This window comes from Electrophorus electricus, chromosome 10 (assembly GCF_041902795.1).
Source record: "Electrophorus electricus isolate QZ-2024a chromosome 10, ASM4190279v1, whole genome shotgun sequence".
Lineage (NCBI taxonomy): Eukaryota > Metazoa > Chordata > Actinopteri > Gymnotiformes > Gymnotidae > Electrophorus > Electrophorus electricus.
In genome coordinates this window covers 19160074-19177313 of record NC_137506.1, presented here as the reverse complement: position 1 = coordinate 19177313, position 17240 = coordinate 19160074, and the positions used below count along the sequence as shown (strand labels likewise).

Here is a 17240-nt window from a genome sequence, read left to right as displayed (position 1 = left end):
TATTAAAGTCCAAGACTAGACGTGAAGATCTCATTTGAACGGTGAGGTATTCTATTTCCATGACAGAGCTGTCTTAATGCATTAATTTCAAAATTAACTGGCCTGTCTCTATCATAGCATAACAATGAGAATACACTTCGCAATTAGGTACTCTATTTCCAGAGGTGACGCAGTCTTGATGGCGGGTTGTAAAACTCCTCGTGCAATGAAGGCATTAATGGACTTGTCACGTTGTTCAGATCAGAATAACAGGTATATTATATCGCCATCGTGTGGTCAAAGTTGTAGCAAACCGCACTCTCGTAAAACATGCGCACTCGTTATTGATCAAGAAACGTTATTTCGTCATTTTGTACTAACGTATAATGCGAATCTTTTAATTGTTAAAAAGCGGAATTACAGATGAAATCTTTATTGTCTTGGGAAGAATGATTGGTCTTGGGCGAAAATCAGCTTTTCATGCACGAGTATTTTGGTTTGCAACATCATTAAAGTAGAAATCTAACAGAATCGATGTTTTGGTGGTCTAAAGAGACCGCAAGGATACGCAGGTTTTGTGTGTGTGTGTGTGTGTGTGTGTGTGTTTTGTTGTTTTTAGTAGGCTACGACATGCTAATTAGTGAGTTAGTTTGGGCCATCGCATACATAGAGATTGGCATCATAACATACCAATACATTTTAATGAGAAGTTTGATAAAGTTTCGAAAATAACCCACGCTGCCAGGAGCTCCAAATATTTTTCTTACATTGGGATTCCATTAAAAATAAAATGCAGTCAGGTCGCAAAACAAAGGGCACCATACAGAAGCACAAGATTATTATTTAAAGGTATTCTAAACAATATATACATAAGTGGCTTTTGATCTGAGGACATGTCTGTGGATTAGAAACTCGCTGTTTATTGAAGTTTATTATTAAAATAAAATCCAGAATTGCTGCCATAAATTCAGTGAGATTCAAACCTCTCAACGACAGCTCAACCTAACAACAACGAACGTGCACAACCCTCTGTGATGAGCCCGCCGCAATTTTAGTCATGTTTGACCGTCATGATGTTTGACTATTACTCTTGAATGACTTGCTAGATGTTATGACGTCAAGATTTGCTGAAGTGAGTTTACGATCAAGATGTGGTATGCCAAGGTGGTACAAACAGAATAGACGTGCGCACACGCGGCAACTAGCTAAAATGAACAAATCGCTTTGAAAAAGCAAAACTGGCTGACTGGCTACGAAGGTGAGTCCTCTCGCAGTGAACAGACTATCCAAAGGGAAAAAAAAAGATTACAATCTGTTGATTCCAGTTTTAAAATAATATTATCGTCTTAATTCACGTTTGACTCTGTGGTCACAGTTTGGAGATATCTATATATATTGGTTTCGAAAAGAGTGGCCTGACTATACGACATCTGTGGAACCGAGATACGACCGTTGGAAGAAATTTAAGAGAAGAGAACGATACTGCGCCTACAGTAGACTATTTGCTGACAGAACGACTTCTTGCATTGCCTCGACAGTATTGCGTGCAGATACAAGGACCCTTTGACCATCCCAGGAGAAGACTTGTCAAGCATACCAAGCAGCATCACTGGAGGCGAAACACAGATTTTTTTTTTTTTTTTTTTTTTTTTTTTTTTTTTTTGGTAAAGGAAACCGTTTACAAGCAGAAGACAGCACTTTTCGTTGGGAACGAGAAGGAGACAGCCACACCACAGTAAAAGCTTTCACGGAACAAATATGTAGCAAACCTGTCTCACGATGAGACCAATCCAAGAAAATACACAGTCTGTATGACCATCGATTCGCCTCTTGACTTAACCTTTCGGTCTGTATGGAACGAGAGTAGGAACGGAAGGGATCAACATCAGCAGCAACGAAACCAGGTTCATTTCGACCTTAACCATGACGGCTAGGATGTTATACTTTTTCATTTGCTCTGCGGCATTTTTGATCGAGCTGCAGTGCGCCTCGCAAAAAGGCACAGACGGACTTACTTTTGCCACGTCTGTTCTTGTTAATAGCACACTGGAGGCAAGCGGCAAAAAGGATTCAAACCAAACCTTTAGCTCTAGACTCAAGAGAAAGACCCTGTCTGTTGATTTTGCTGTCCCGTCTCTTTTGCGACACTATATGGCAATGTTTATTAAACGCCCGCTAAATGGAGACTGCCTGACTTATAACGGATGTTATACGGTGCGCGCTAACTTACGAATGCACTGCATACCCTTGCAAAAAACCATCGCCAGTTTGCTTGACACAAAGTTGGCCGCGATGGACAGCATGGGGGCAGAAAGGTTGAACGGATCTAGCACTGGACAGCTCCCGTATCGACACAAGCGGCCGATGCCCAAAGTTCTGAATTTAGGCTTGACAAAGGCCAGCCGAAAATCAAATCAAGTTGTGGTAGAGATAGGTGAAGATATGGTTAAGGCTGGATGCGGAGGGCTAGCTGTTTACGAGGATGCACCGGTCTTATTTCTGGAAATTGACCTAACACGTATTTTGGAATGGTGGCTCGGAGCCGAAGGAGGTAGGCTGAGGGTTCGACTTATGCCGGAGCGGAAAGCTCAGGTTCCAGGGAAAGAGGACAAGTACTCCGCGGCCATCCGGGCTGCTGACGCCCGGCTATTACTACAGATCGCCTCAAGTGGTAAGAAGACAATAAAATAGTTATACAATTATAAATAAAAAAAATTATTAAAAAAATAGTTATAAACCTAATAGTTTGCAAGCAAACATTTAATATTTGTTCATTTTGCTGTTTATTGATTTAGCAATGTTTTGAAATTAGAATTTTTTATATAAACAAACAACACTTATCAAACGACACATTCATATTAATGTGAAAACCTTAAAAGGTAGTTCAGTAGAATTGCACACTTCCAGTGTTATTTTGCCTTCAACAATCTTGCAAATGGGCTGTATGCCTATATACTGACACATTTACGCATTTAAACGATTGTTGCTCTGTAACATTTCATTGTTGACAGATGAGTAAACCTTTCAAAGTACCATGGCAGGCAGCAATAAAGGTTATAAAATAAATCTAGTATTAAACTATTATTACTTTAAACAGAATCCACAGCTGAGCTTAGTCTCACCATGTCAGTATCCAGGGGTGAAGTTTTTTTCCCACACAGTCATAGCAGTGTAATTAGCTCTAATTAATACATAATTTTTTGGTAGAGGTATTTCAGACCTGGATGCATATAGGATAATTGTTTTAAAGTTGGGGGACTACATGACATGGCCTTGGTTATTCGATTTCTACTTCTGTGGTACAACTGTTAACAATGCAGCTATTTGTAATTAACCTGCCCTTGGAAAATGCATGTTGATTAGAAAGCAAACAGAAAGAATGAAAACCATAACTCTTAAGTGGGATAACCTGGACATGTGTGTGCTATTCAATGTTCAAGGTTAAAAAGGCCCTGCGGAATTGGTGGTTTGAACAATTTCTTATCAGTCACTATATGATTATGCAAATCATTATGGCTGCAATGCACTTAATGTACATACATTTGTTTAATGATCAGTATATGACCAGTGACCTAAAATACTTTATTTCAACTGTGGAAATGATTCTTACTTGTTACATATTGTTATTATGGCCAGTTATATATTGTTATTGTTGTTTGAATCCAACGCATTTTACAGTAAGGAATCCACTTAGATAAGCTTTATTGTTAACTAATCATATATACTGTCAATAACTTATTGAGATTTCATAAAATTTCATTTCTTGAGTATTGCTTATGTAAAGGTACAGGTTGTACACTTCAGGGATGATATTACCTACTTTTGCTAAGTCAAATCAATGTGGTAAACGAATCCATGTATATGCTTTCATTGCCAGTGGGCATTGGTTGGCTTTATTGGTGATCTCAGTGCTCTGATGTTCTTAACCATACAAAGTCCTAGAGTGTTATACCACTATGAGAAGGATTCAAATATTTATCCCACCCTAGAGCAAGGAAGTTGTAAGATCATCTGTCCTCTATGGTGTTTTGTATGACTTTTTACAATCAGTTTTCTTTTTCCTTTACATATCAATATCTATGCTTTTTCTTCCACAGATAGATTTTATTAAACACAAGACATCAGAAAAGATCAATTACCATCAGCAGTAACAGACAGCATGACAACTCTAAGAACAAGCTTATGTCATCATATAGGCAGATAAAAAGCAAAGAAAATGCAGATTCTATGTAACATGGAAAGTTCATGGGCTCTGCAAAGGTAAATAAGAAATGCATTTGGTTACGAAAGTGAAAAAGTGCATTTTTTTTTTAACTGACAGCAACATTTATTGTCTGAGTGGGCTTGAAAATGGCCCCCAATGGATATGCCTCTCTTGTACGCATCTCTCCCATTCACTGGATAAGAGAGAATCAATAAGATGCCTGGTTGGAACAGTTTATCTCTTTCACTACGGAATTCACAGTGAAACTTGGTATCTCAATAACAGCACACTTTAACCTCTGTGGCCGCTACATTTTGTGTTTGCAAAGAGATCCTGAAAATGCTAGTCTTATTTGAATCCTGTATACCACTGTTTGGTTCAAAGCTATGCATGCAGCTTTTCTGACAACTGTGCCTTGGCTAGTCTTGCTAAGACTGCCTTGACTTTTGTGCACTGAGCATCAAGTATGGCTTAGGACATGTGTTCTAGGATTTGTTTGGAAAACATAAGCCTATTATCTCTGTGTGTGTGAAGCTTAGTGAAGAAATTATTGGTCTGTGAAAACAACTGGGAGAATTATTTTACATGAAGACACTATTGAGACAACAATTGCAATTACAAGATTACTATTTTAAACTGAATAGAAATATTCGATTCATCCAAATGAAAAAGTATGTTCTTATATTCTATGAGCTAGTGGTTGATTCATTGCTGTTGTTCATGTGCCATTTTGCTGTCTTTTGTCAATTCAGTGAAGGCATTAGCTTACGAAACTTTCCGCAATTGCCTACATGAGCATGTGTTCAACTGGATGTTAAAATTACTAGGAGAAATCAGAAGTGGTTGATAGGAAAACTTGTTTATACATTGTCTTATATGCAGCATCACCTAAAAGTATGATTAAGATCAGTTTAGCTGCTGGCTCAAATTCAGTGCTTGTAAGGTACTCATACTTGTTTATTTCAGAACTAATTCTGACATATGCATTTCACCCAGATGGTGAACAAGCAGTCATTCTGAAGTGACACTGTTACCCTAGTAAGCGATTGGTCTATAGCTGTCAGTTTGATCTCAACATTTAGCAATGACAGGTTCATTATACATGTGTTTTATAATCAACAGACATAAGAGGTCATAGACTGCAGTTCAGCACCCCAGTCAAACCACAGAGTGGATTACTTCAAAGATCAATATGTTTTAGAAATCCATATCTAGTCCTGATAATCGTCCCTTCTAGTTACAAAATATCAGCCAAAATGCAATGTTTGGACTGCAGTGTTCATGATCATTTATGTTACTTAGTTAATGAAGTGATTTAACTTTAAATCTTTATTATTGATCTGTGTCTAACAAATATATTCACCTTTAATTGATTTAACAGTTATTTCACAGCAAACAACCATGTTTAGTCTCATTAATAAAGGACTTTACCTTCATAAACTATGCAGATTTATGTGTTCTCCCAGGAACATCCCTGAGGTTTCACACCTTCTCCATTGTGACACCCAAAGTATGTCAAGAATTTGAGTCCCTCTTCTGATATCACCTCAGAGTATATTGGTTCTCTGCAGCCACAAAACTGGGCCAATCTGGAAGTTTCTTTCTCCTCTTACTTTTCTTGCCTGTTTTCCTCATATTTGTCCCCAGCATATTTTGTCTTCCTGATTTTTATCTTTTCTTTGAGTTTTTATGTCTTTTCTCTTGGCAAAAATGCCTAACCTCTTGCTATATGCTAAAACATTGTCCTAGTGTTACTTGAGCCAAATAAATCTTTGCACAGGGGTATGAACATTTCACATACATGAGAAGTGTGTATTAAAGCAGCAGAGTACTTTTGTACAGCTCCAAATCTTCATCGCATGACTAACTAACTAATCAGCTGAGGCCAACCAAAATCATTTTAACATAGTTACAGCAATTTCAGCAATTTACCACAGTCCTTCCATCCTTAGGGGAGTGTAGAGTATGTTCAAGAGAGACAGCTATGCTCTTTCTTCATTCAGTGGCATCCTCCTTTATTGGGCTGTAATACTTGGCTTAGTCAGATAAAAATCAATGCATCTTAATGAGTTGTCCTTCTAACCTATCACCATCTATCTACAATGCTAATATGACTGGAATCTCAAGGGTTATCTACAGTTGGGCTTATTTGAAGGCTGTATTTGAAGGCGAGAGGCAGAATGCAGATGCAGAAGGTTCTTTAATAAACGAGGGAAACTAAACAAGGGAGGCTAATAAAACAGAGACACGGGGAGAACAGTAAGGCAAAGTAACACACGAACTAGGCAAACGGAAAAGCAAGGGTGACAACAGAGATAGTGGGAACAATCTGAGCAAGATGGGACATACCAAACTTACCAAAATAACTGACAACCTAGGGAACAAATCACAGCACTTAAATAACCAAGACAATTAAAGACTAACCAGACACAGGTGAACATAAGAACAGTGAAAAACAAAACAAGGAGTGGAACTGAAGAATAGATGAGGGGCAGAGAAAACTAAGCATGGAAGTAAAGGAAAAGAGACACGACAGGGAAACTATGAAAACAGGGATGCCAGGATTGTGGCAGAGACAGGGCCAAAAGGCGAAGCTAGGGATGACAAGGCAGGACAGGTAACAGAATTAATGGACATTGAGGAAGCCAATCTGGACATAGGAACTTGAAATAGGACCTGGTTGAGGAGCAGAAACAGATGAGAGGACACATGGAGTAAACAAAGAAGTAGGAACAGGACCAGGGACAGGACTACAAACAGAGATTGTGGCAAGACCAGGGGCATGCATGGGACTCAGGGCTAAACCCTGGATAGGTAGCAGAGTTGGGGCAGATTGAGGGACAGAAGCCAGATGGGGAACATGAGTTGGCCTGGAGACATGGTTGGAACAGGAGGCAGGCACAGATACAAGAGAAGAGAAGAGAGGAGAAACATTAGGACTGTGCACAGCTGTGGGAACGGGGACAGGAACAGAAGCAAAGACAGTGGTAAGTATTTCAGCACAACAGAAACAGGCACAGGAACAAAATACACCACAGGCATGAGTATGGGTACTGGAACAGGTAATGGAACACTGATGCTACAAAGCAGGGTAACAGATCTAACTATAGTAACAGAAACAGGCATGGATGTATAGACTGGAACATGGACAAAACCAGGAACAGGAGCAGGCAAAATATTAACTGAGGAAACAGAAGCAGACATGGGGGCAGTAATGGGGGCTGGCACAGCAGCCTCAGGGGGCAGAGGAGTTACAGGAATTGCACAGGGTGTAGACATAGGAGTTACAGGAATTGCACAGGGTGTAGACATAGAAGCTACATGGGTCTGAGGGGTCAACAGGGAGGCCTTTAGGGTTGCTGGCTGACTGCAATGAGTGGCCGAAGGAGTCCTAAGTGTCTTAGGAGCCCCACTTGCAACAATTATTGGGGGCATAGTGGAGTCTCGAGGAACAACCACAGGGACAGGCCTGGCATGAGGCGCAGGGACATGCAGAGTGGCTTCATCCACTCCCAGAAAAGGAACTGGTAGGGCGACGATCTCCATGCCAGAAACAGGGACTGGCTGAGTAGCGTCCTCTACTCCAGAAATAGAGTCTGGCTGGGGGCAGGTCCCGACCTGCAGTTGTTGCAAACGGGCCAGGAAAGACCAGAGGGGCAGCTACATTAGTCAACAGCGGGCCCAGGAGGTCTGCCGGCACAGCTTCGGCGGTCAGCGGTACTGCTGGGAGGTCTGGGGGGTGCGGCTTTGGTGGTCAGCAGTGGGCCTGAGAGGTCCAGAGGTGCTTTGGGAGATCAGTGGAGGCAGGTCCAACAGGTCTATATGTTTAGACAGACCTGGTAACAGGATAGTTGGCATCCACTACACCAGAAGCAGGAGCAGGATGGGTGGCGTCTTCCGCACCGGAGGCAGGGACTGGATCAGGATGGGCAGCATCTTCCACACCAGAGGAAGGGACTGGATCAGGATGGGTGGCGTCTTCCGCACTGGAGGAAGAGACTGGATCAGGACAGGAGGCATCTTCGACACCGGAAGCAGGGACTGGATTAGGTGGCATCCACTACACCAGAAGCAGGAGCAGGACAGGTGGTGTCTTCCACACTGGAGGCAGAGACTGGATCAAAACAGGCGGCGGTGTCTCTCACGCCGGGAACAGGGACTGGATCAGGCTGGGTGACATCCTCTACGCTGGTGAGATGGATTTTCGGGGTGGCTGAGAGGGTAGTAGCTACAGAAGGCTGGTATGGTGGGGTTGCAGCAAATTGTGCTGTTAACAGCTGGAAGAACCCCTCCACTGTCCTAGTCTCTTGAGCTCCGTGCTGGAATATTATCTCACCCCTCTATTGCTTTATCCTGAAGAAAGGTTTTCATGAACAGCACTTTCACTAGTTCGGGGGGATTAGGGCAGGTCAGATTCTGAAAGTATATGCGGCACTGCATAATAAATCTCCCAACAGACTTGTCCTCCCCATCTTACTCACTCAGGGTTGCCATAAGTGAGGGCAAAACTAAAGGCTTCCCAGCCTTAAGCGTAGAGGGCAGAGCCTTGAGATAATCAAACTCCTCTTCTGGGAGTAAACCAGCGTCCCTTGTAGTGTGGCGTGAAGGTGGCTGAACTGAAGGTGACAGAACACAATGTGATTTAACGAGGCCCTCCTGCTGCATTCTTGTTAGCAGTTGGTTATTCTGTAATGTTTTTACAGGGAAGAGGCGAGAGGCAGAATGCAGATGCAGGAGGTTCTTTAATAAACGAGGGAAACTAAACAAGGGAGGCTAATAAAACAGAGACACGGGAAGAAGACTAAGGCAAAGTAACAAACGAACTAGGCAAATGGAAAAGCAAGAGCGACAACAAAGATAGCGGGAACAATCTGAGCATGACGGGACAAACCAAACTTATCAAAATAACCGACAACCTAGTGAACAAAACACAGGATTTAAATAAGCAAGACAATTAAAGATTAACCAGACACCGGTGAACATAAGAACAGCAAAAATCAAAACAAGGAGTGGGATTGAGGAACAGACGAGGGGTGGAGAAAAAGAAATCAAGAAATGGAACAAGGAAGTAAAGGAAAACAGACACGACAGGGAAACTATGGGATGCCAGGAGGGTGGCCAATTGTGACAAAGGCCAAACATGCAATTTGAGAATACTTTAATAGCTAAGCTATGGGGAATGGGCACAGACTGCAATGTTTCTGCTGGACTGTGATTGATACATTTTAATGATTTAGCACACCAGAGTATATCTTATCCCTCTGACACGTTGTTCTGTTTCTTTTGCTATATGTTTAAGGCTGTTAGCCATACAGATGTATGAATGTATACTTAACCCAACAAATGATCAGGTTCTACAAAAATGTAATTATGTAAATAAAATGACTTTCTAAATTAATATAAGGTTATCTAGAGTATTCTCCAGCAATTTAAATAAGTAATTCAAGTAATCCAGCTAATTAAATATGTGCATGTCTGGATTCAGTGAGAAAGCACTATAAATAGAACTCCAACAGTGTGTAATAGGCAGACATGAACTTCATTCTCCAATCTGGTCTCTTTTTCTAAAACTTAGCATATGCAAAACCAAAGATAATGTGGAGAACCAACATATGTTTACTTAATGGGGTGTTTTGCTTTCAGATATACAGATTAGATCTGAGCAAGTTTAGTACATCATCTAAGAGGCATGATTATGTTTATTGAAACTTCATTTGCAAACATGTTTTATTTGGTATTTTCAAAGTATGATTATTCACTAATACAAACCAACACAGGTATAATTCATTGTTGTAGTTTGGATCAACAGCAGTTGTAGAAATGTACTCTATAAATAAATGTTACATACTATGCTAGCTAATTATGCCATCTTTACAGTTATTGTGGTTTTAAAGCTGAGCACATGATGTACTTAATCAAGAAAACAATCATAAAGCTCTATTTCAAAGCTTTCTTTCATTTGTTCATTCATTCATCCATCAATTTATTTATATTTTATTTATGTACACAGACTAGAGAGATTTTAAAAGTTTATTAACGAACTATATGCCCTTCAAGGTTACACCCAGTAATGCTCTAATTACCATTTGTAAAGAAGCTGAATCACAGAAAGAAGAATTGCTTGTTTGATATTACCATCAAGGTTATACACATTTCATCACCTAATTGATGCAAGATGGAATATTAATTTTTAAGATAATTTTCAGTGGTTGTGTAGGACACTTTATTGTTCAGGTAATTCAAGGTGACTTTAGTATTGTTCCCATATTTCTTTATCTTCATTCCCTTATGTGCTGGGTACTTATGGTGGATATATTTTCTTGCAGCTCATGAGTTTTTGATAAATTGGTCTTTCCTATTACACTGGCCTACATTGTGCAGCTAAGAGCTAGACATGTAAAAGCAAATTATTAGTGAAATATACTCTCCTGTGTGTTGAGCTGGTTGTGTGTGTGTGTGTGTGTGTGTGTGTGTGTGTGTGTGTGTGTGTGTGTGTGTGTGTCTGTGTGTGTGTGTGTGTGTGTGCGTGCGCTCACACACAAGTGTGTATGTTTAACAGAGAGAATATTGTATGATTACATGATGCTGCAAGGTGATCTTTATACTTTTAATATAGTTGTGTGATATATGTCACCATCCACATAGTAGAAACTGGAATGCAGTGTGCTATGAAGTAGCCTATCACGTACCATAAAATGACCCTGCTGAGAAATATAATTTGTCATGAGACATGGGACAATTACTTGCCACCATTACACAGTCCATATTCTTGCATTAAACATATGCTACATAGGGTAATGCATTTGGTCTAAAAGTGGGGTTTAGTTTGTACATATTTAGAGGGACCAACTATTTTGGGTACAACAACATCATTTGTGTCCACACCACTAAAGTAGTATGGGAGCTGATAATTGACCCAATCCAAGTCCCACCTGCTGCTGATTTCTGTGTAGCAGCACCAGCTGAATGATGGCCAACTCAAGGACTGATGAGTCATGATAATTTACAAGTTCCATGAATTCATTGTAGGGAATTACAACCCCCCCTGCCAAAAAATCATGGATAACCAACAAACCATGCCTCATTTCTTAAGTTGCTCAATAAAAATAAGTAAGCTGTTAGATATTAATAAGTAAAAAAATAAGCTTTTAAATAATAAAGAAGTAAGCTTTTCCTTTACAAAATGTCAATAAAAGACAAATCAAGATACCTAAATACCATACAGTGTCGCATAATGCCATAGAAAATATCATATATATACACCACCATTCACAAATTAAACAAAGAAAACTAAATTGTAAGTTGCTTTGGATAAAAGTGTCAGATAAATGTAAATATAAATGTAAAACAAACACAACATTTTGCACCTTAAGTGGTTTAAAGATGAAAACAATTAACTAGGATGAAATTGTTGGAAAGCAAAGTACATAGTTCACATACACACAAGTAACCATAAATGTTATGCAAGTGATCTTGAAGTTCTAGTAAAGATAAACATATATTTAGCAAATGGTCTCAAATTGCCTGGTTCTTCTTCTAGTGAGGTCATAAATTCACAAATAGAACCTTTCAACATATAATCCTTCATCATTAACTGAGTATTCCCTCCTGTTCATTACATACATACAACATGAGCTATCAAAAATCAGCAACATTGTCAAAATAAGTCAATGCATTGTTATGTCTATCTTCAAAGGACAATAAAGTGGTAATGAATAAATGAATACACACAAAAAATGAATAAACAGAGAGCATCTTTTGATGGTCATTTACATTATGTAAGGTTAAAACAGATGTTATATGACTAGAGTTTGATAGGATTCAATCTTCAGTAGATCTTGTTTACCTATTAATTGTTAATAATAATACCAATTTAATTGTTTTAAAGAAACTGAAATAAAAAAGTGAAAACAGCAAAGGAGAGAACTTCTGAATTTGTGACGTTTTAATCAGTAAGTAATACCGAGTTGCAGCTCAGTATTTAAATAGATTAGGTACCACTTCTCTCTCTTTGAATGAACCAATAACAAAAACAATATTATCTAGAAAAAAGGGATTGGCAATTCAGCAGTTGGTCAGAAATTGTTTTTGTGAAGTAGTCACATAGGCTGCCTTATGTTTAGGTTAGTAAGTGCTAAATTTGCTCAGTTTCTAATGAGATTTTTGTGGGGAAGAAGCTAAAAGGTGTAACAAAATATGATTTTTTCACTAGCTGTTATTTTTCAGCTGCTGTGTTCAGCTTATATTGAGATCTTTCCTATAGCTGAATAAGCTGCTATTATTTAAATAGTAATTTTCTATTTGGGTTTTGAAAAAAAAAGATAAAGGAACCAGTCCAGAGCATCCAGGACAACTACTGCCACATCTATGCAATTCCTCAGGTTGATTTCAGGTGTAGTTGCTAAATTGTGATTGGAGCTTAAAGGAAAAAGGCAGAGCTTGGGGTCGGTCAGTGCACTCCTCTGGATGTACATAAAAATAAAAGGGGCTTGATAAAGAATACACTGTAATTTAAGTTGAATTCACTGAAAACTTTCAAAGTTTTATCTCATGCACTTATGTAATAATATGGGTAAGTCCTAAATTATTCTTTTTACAGTTCTCTTTATGCATGATCCACCATTAACTGATTATTCAAACAAATATGTTCCACACTTCTTTCTACACAAGGGAAGCATAATAAATATTTTCATAATCATTTGTTTGGGATAGTTTACCTACAGCAAGGGAAAGCAAAACAGACAGAGAGAAAATGAAAGCTAGAGAGAGACCACTGGTAAAACCCCAAAAGAATTCCATAATACATGAGACAATAACAATTTAAGGCTTAGTTGAAAAGAAACTACCTATATATATATATATATATATATATATATATATATATATATATATAGGAAAACTATCATTGATACATTTATTCTTTCACCTGTATTATTAATGTAATTTATTTTTTCATTAAATGACTAAAAACAATTCTTCAGTAACATCTCATTTAATTCATTTTTCCCTTGTCTTTTTGTTGTACTATTGCATGGCACTGCACATGGTTTGTCCCCTTCTTTGAGACTGAATGTCTAATAAAGGCTCTCTTGGCTCAGACTTTGGTAATTATGAAAACTAAGCGAAGATATTGGACATTTTTAAACACTGCTGCATAAGATGTTGGAATTTTAATGAAAAGTAAAGTCTATTAGACAGCTCTTATTAAAAGTTCTCCACCAAATCTGAACACCTTAACGAGAGGTCTGATCAGAAGTGTGCTGCTATGAGCTCTTCAGTGTGAAGCCTATTTCTTAATAATATCCCATTTCCTAGGTAATTAGTCAGGCAGTACATTTTCAATCCAACAGGGCAGTAACAGAAATGACCGATGTCTTAAAAAGCCAAAGGATCCTAAAATGATGAGTTTAGGCTATTTGCAGCCCAGACAAATTTTAGGGTAGCGTTCATCATTGCTCTGACAAGCATGTGTTTCTAGCAGCTGGCTAGTGTGACTGCAGCGTCTGCTTCTTGAAGCACACACGTGTGTGTGTGTGTGTGTGTGTGTGTGTGTGTGTGTGTGTGTGTGTGTGTGTGTGTGTGTGTGTGTGTTAGTTTGTGTGTGCGTGCACCTGTGCATGGTGGATGGCGTTGGTATGTGGCTAATAATCACTAAAATGTGTTAACACAAAGATCCAGCTGACAGTCAAGGTGAGATCAATTCCCACATGGACCACAAGCAAGTCTCACGTGAGCATTGATGACAAGGAATAAGCACATTAGAGAGAGAATCAGGGTTGGAGCTCTGAGAATCATCTGCAAAGCAACAAATTAAGAACGCCAAGGCTGCTGAGAGCTGTGTCCATTCTACCTAATATACCCACAATAGCAGCAGAAGGCATAATCCTTGACTTCTCTTTCCCTATTTAGGCTTAAGATGAGGTACTGACTCTAAAATGTTCTCTACAAAGATTGTTGACAGGGGAGGAGCCTCAGAAGAAGAGGATGCATGTAACGTGATATCAGATAGCGTGAATGTAGAGGTGTGAGTTGGTACAAAGTGTGCTGTCGTACAATAATCCTCCGCCAAATCTTTTTGTGGGTCACACACTTTGCTTCATCTCCCAGCGCTGCTCTGTTGGAGCAGGCCACACTGGAGAATAGGTAGGGAGGTGAGCAGGGGTCTACCGGTGTTTTAGGGGGGGTGGACAGGGAAGTGGGGAAGCAGGGCAGGAGGGAGTGTCGAGCTTATCGCCGGCTCATGCCACGACAGCACGCAGTGTGGTGTGCTTGGCAAAAGCTCCCCCGGAGTCACGTCACTGCATCTGAATGCAGAGTGCCACACACACTTTTCACATACATTCAGCCACACTTAGCTTATCTTCTTCCCAGCCTGAGCAGCAGAGAAAGAAAGAGAGAGAGAGAAAGAGAGAGAAAGAGAACCAGAGAGAAGGAGAGGGAGAGAGAGAATGAGAAAGAGAGAGAACGAGAGAGAGATGCCAGAGTTTTGACAGAGTCAAACTTTCCGTCTGTCTGTCTGTCTTTCTCCCGGAGTGTGAGGAGGAAATGATGGTTGAAATTCAAACACTAAGGCTGCAGTAGCTCTACACTTGAGAGCACAGACTATTCTGGCTGAGATATGGCACATAATTGAAAACTGTTGGGGGAGGGAGTACTGTTTGCATGTAGTGTGAGAGAGAAAAAAAACATCAATCATCACTGGTGCCTGTTTATTTACTGTCCCTGCTTTGTTTGTACATGCTCATCTTTGTTTGAGTGCGAGACGATTTGCTGATAGATGGACTAAGAACTGTCCAGGGTCTGACAACCAAAGCGGTTATGAAGAATTCAGGTAACATCTGCATTTAAATTTGCACTTTTAACCTATCTATGCAGAATGCTTTTTTTAAGTATTATTGAAAATGATCAGTTCAATAAACAATATCAAGAACAAAAAAACTTGTCAAATCCATTCATGCTAAAATAAAGCTGTACTTAATTCTAATATATTTTAAAAAAATTTAATTTATTCACATTGCAATTAAATCACAGACTGAATCACTGACTCACTTGTGTCGGTTGTATTTAATCAAAAACCAGTTACCTTTGGTCTCAAACTACTTTCATGCTCAAACTTGTTTGAAAGAGATTGCATTCAACCATTGAGAGCAGATGAGTGTGGCGGTGTGCCATGTTTCCTCACTGTAGTGCCAGATGATGCAGTGACACACAATGCTCATATTTCACATACAGATCCATTTTACGGGGTTAGAATCCACTGAGAGGACTCTGCAGAATGGCAGATACCAGTGTGTGTACCCAAGACATTAAGGTTTATTTTAGCTCTGCCATAAGTGCATAATATCAGATGGGATGCTATTACATTCTGGGATATATTGGCCTTGAAAGCTTTGTTAAAGCATTCTATATTTCAGCCAGTGCCCTGAGCTGATGCATTAGCACAGTATATTCAAATGCAGTGCATCTCTGCTGGTGCCAACTAGGCATGCCTGCTTTGCCCTTCTTGGACAGACCATTGACTTGCCTTCCAAGCCCTGATTCTGACCCATTCATCTTGCTCACATATTTCCTGACATGCTGGTTCATTCTGTGGGCGTGAAAAGGACCAGGACAAGATGAGAAAGGTGTTATAGATGGAACTGGCAGTGTGTCAAGGGAGTAAGAAGGTTTTTTCCCCTTTGTGTTGGCAATATTTCTGCTGTTGGCTAAGCTGCATTTTTAGCCTTTTTAGCATCAAAATTGCTGACCCCTCTAAAAAAAAAATTGCACTGTCATTGCACCAGCAAAGCAGAAGATCAGACAGAAATGGAATGGAGAGACACGGCCTGGTTAAAAATGTCTTTGAGTAAAGAGAGAAAAGTTGCCTTTCACAATCTTAAAAGAGCCATAACCAAATAACCTAAAATGGACATGCATTCTGATGCCTTGTCTAGACAGGCTCATTTTTGCTACCTAACTTGACTTCTTTGACTTCTGATTCTATAATGGGAGAATGGGAAGATAGTCACTGACTAACACATAAATCAAATTCACCCCTGAATGAACAGAAATCTCAATATGACTGTAGCAACAGGAAATGACATACCAACTCCTCAAGTGACAAGGCACATGTGAAATGTATGCTGTCAAGGGTCAAACACGAATAAAATGTTTCAGTCTCTGACTTATGTATTTAGACTGAGGGAACAAGACTGAATAGGAGACAAGTAATCTCTGCACTGTCAAGGCTGGAAAGAACTTTGGCATTTTTAACGGCCACATATGATTTTTACAAGGACAAATGGTTTAATGCAACATTTCAGCCAGAGTATTTTAATGTGGATATGTTTGCTGGAATCTCATTTTATAATTTGTTATTTATATAAGGCTCTACATGTTTCATTCACATTTTCTCCCTATCCTCTTTTGGTACTCCACTCAAATCTCAGGCAGGAGCTCAGAGAACACAAAGAGTGAAAAGGGGCTGATTTGACCGGGACAGCTTAGAGTGGTACATGCTTGTTTTCACACAGCAGCTTAGAACGATTCTGTTCTGTCTGCAGCTCTTCTGTCTGACAGCAAGAATAGTCATATTTAAGAGACAAGCTCATTGGACTAAACTGTAAGTGGCTCTATTCTGGCCCAGCAGTGGGACCCCACAGACCGGGCAGTAGGTGCTCTCCAGCTACCTGCGTAGGAGTGAGCGACAGCTAATGAGTGCAGGGAATAGGATCTGCCTCCCCTGAGAATCAGAAACCTGACAGCATCTCTGATCAGCCCATTTACACTCATTCCTGACCATGTGGTAGCTGCTCAACTGGCCGCTGAGGTGAGAGTGAGCCCCCTCCAATCCCGTCTGCCACTCACAGAGTCCCTATGAACATTTGACTTAGAGTCTGTCACAGAGTGCAACTGTGTGCCTACATGTAGGGTCATGCCATCACTTGCACTGCAGGGACGTCACATACCAGCATTGGGCTGGTACCTCCCAGCCTCCCATTTGGAGCATGCTGTCAAGATTCCCAGAGACAAATACCAATAGAAGCAGAGTGAAAGCTAGCCAGGCTGCAGACGGCAC

General features: G+C 39.9%; 1 protein-coding gene across 2 annotated transcripts in view; it reads left to right on the top strand.

The window, feature by feature from the left end:
* Positions 1–1653: 1653 nt before the first annotated feature.
* The window catches only part of alk (ALK receptor tyrosine kinase), a 236713-nt gene continuing 221126 nt past the window's right edge, over positions 1654–17240 (top strand). For both annotated transcript variants that reach the window (XM_081721954.1, XM_027020557.3), the window contains exon 1: positions 1654–2650. In XM_081721954.1, coding sequence (XP_081578080.1) covers positions 1903–2650 — 748 coding nt within the window. In that variant the 5' untranslated portion in view covers positions 1654–1902. The remainder of the gene's footprint in view (positions 2651–17240) is intronic.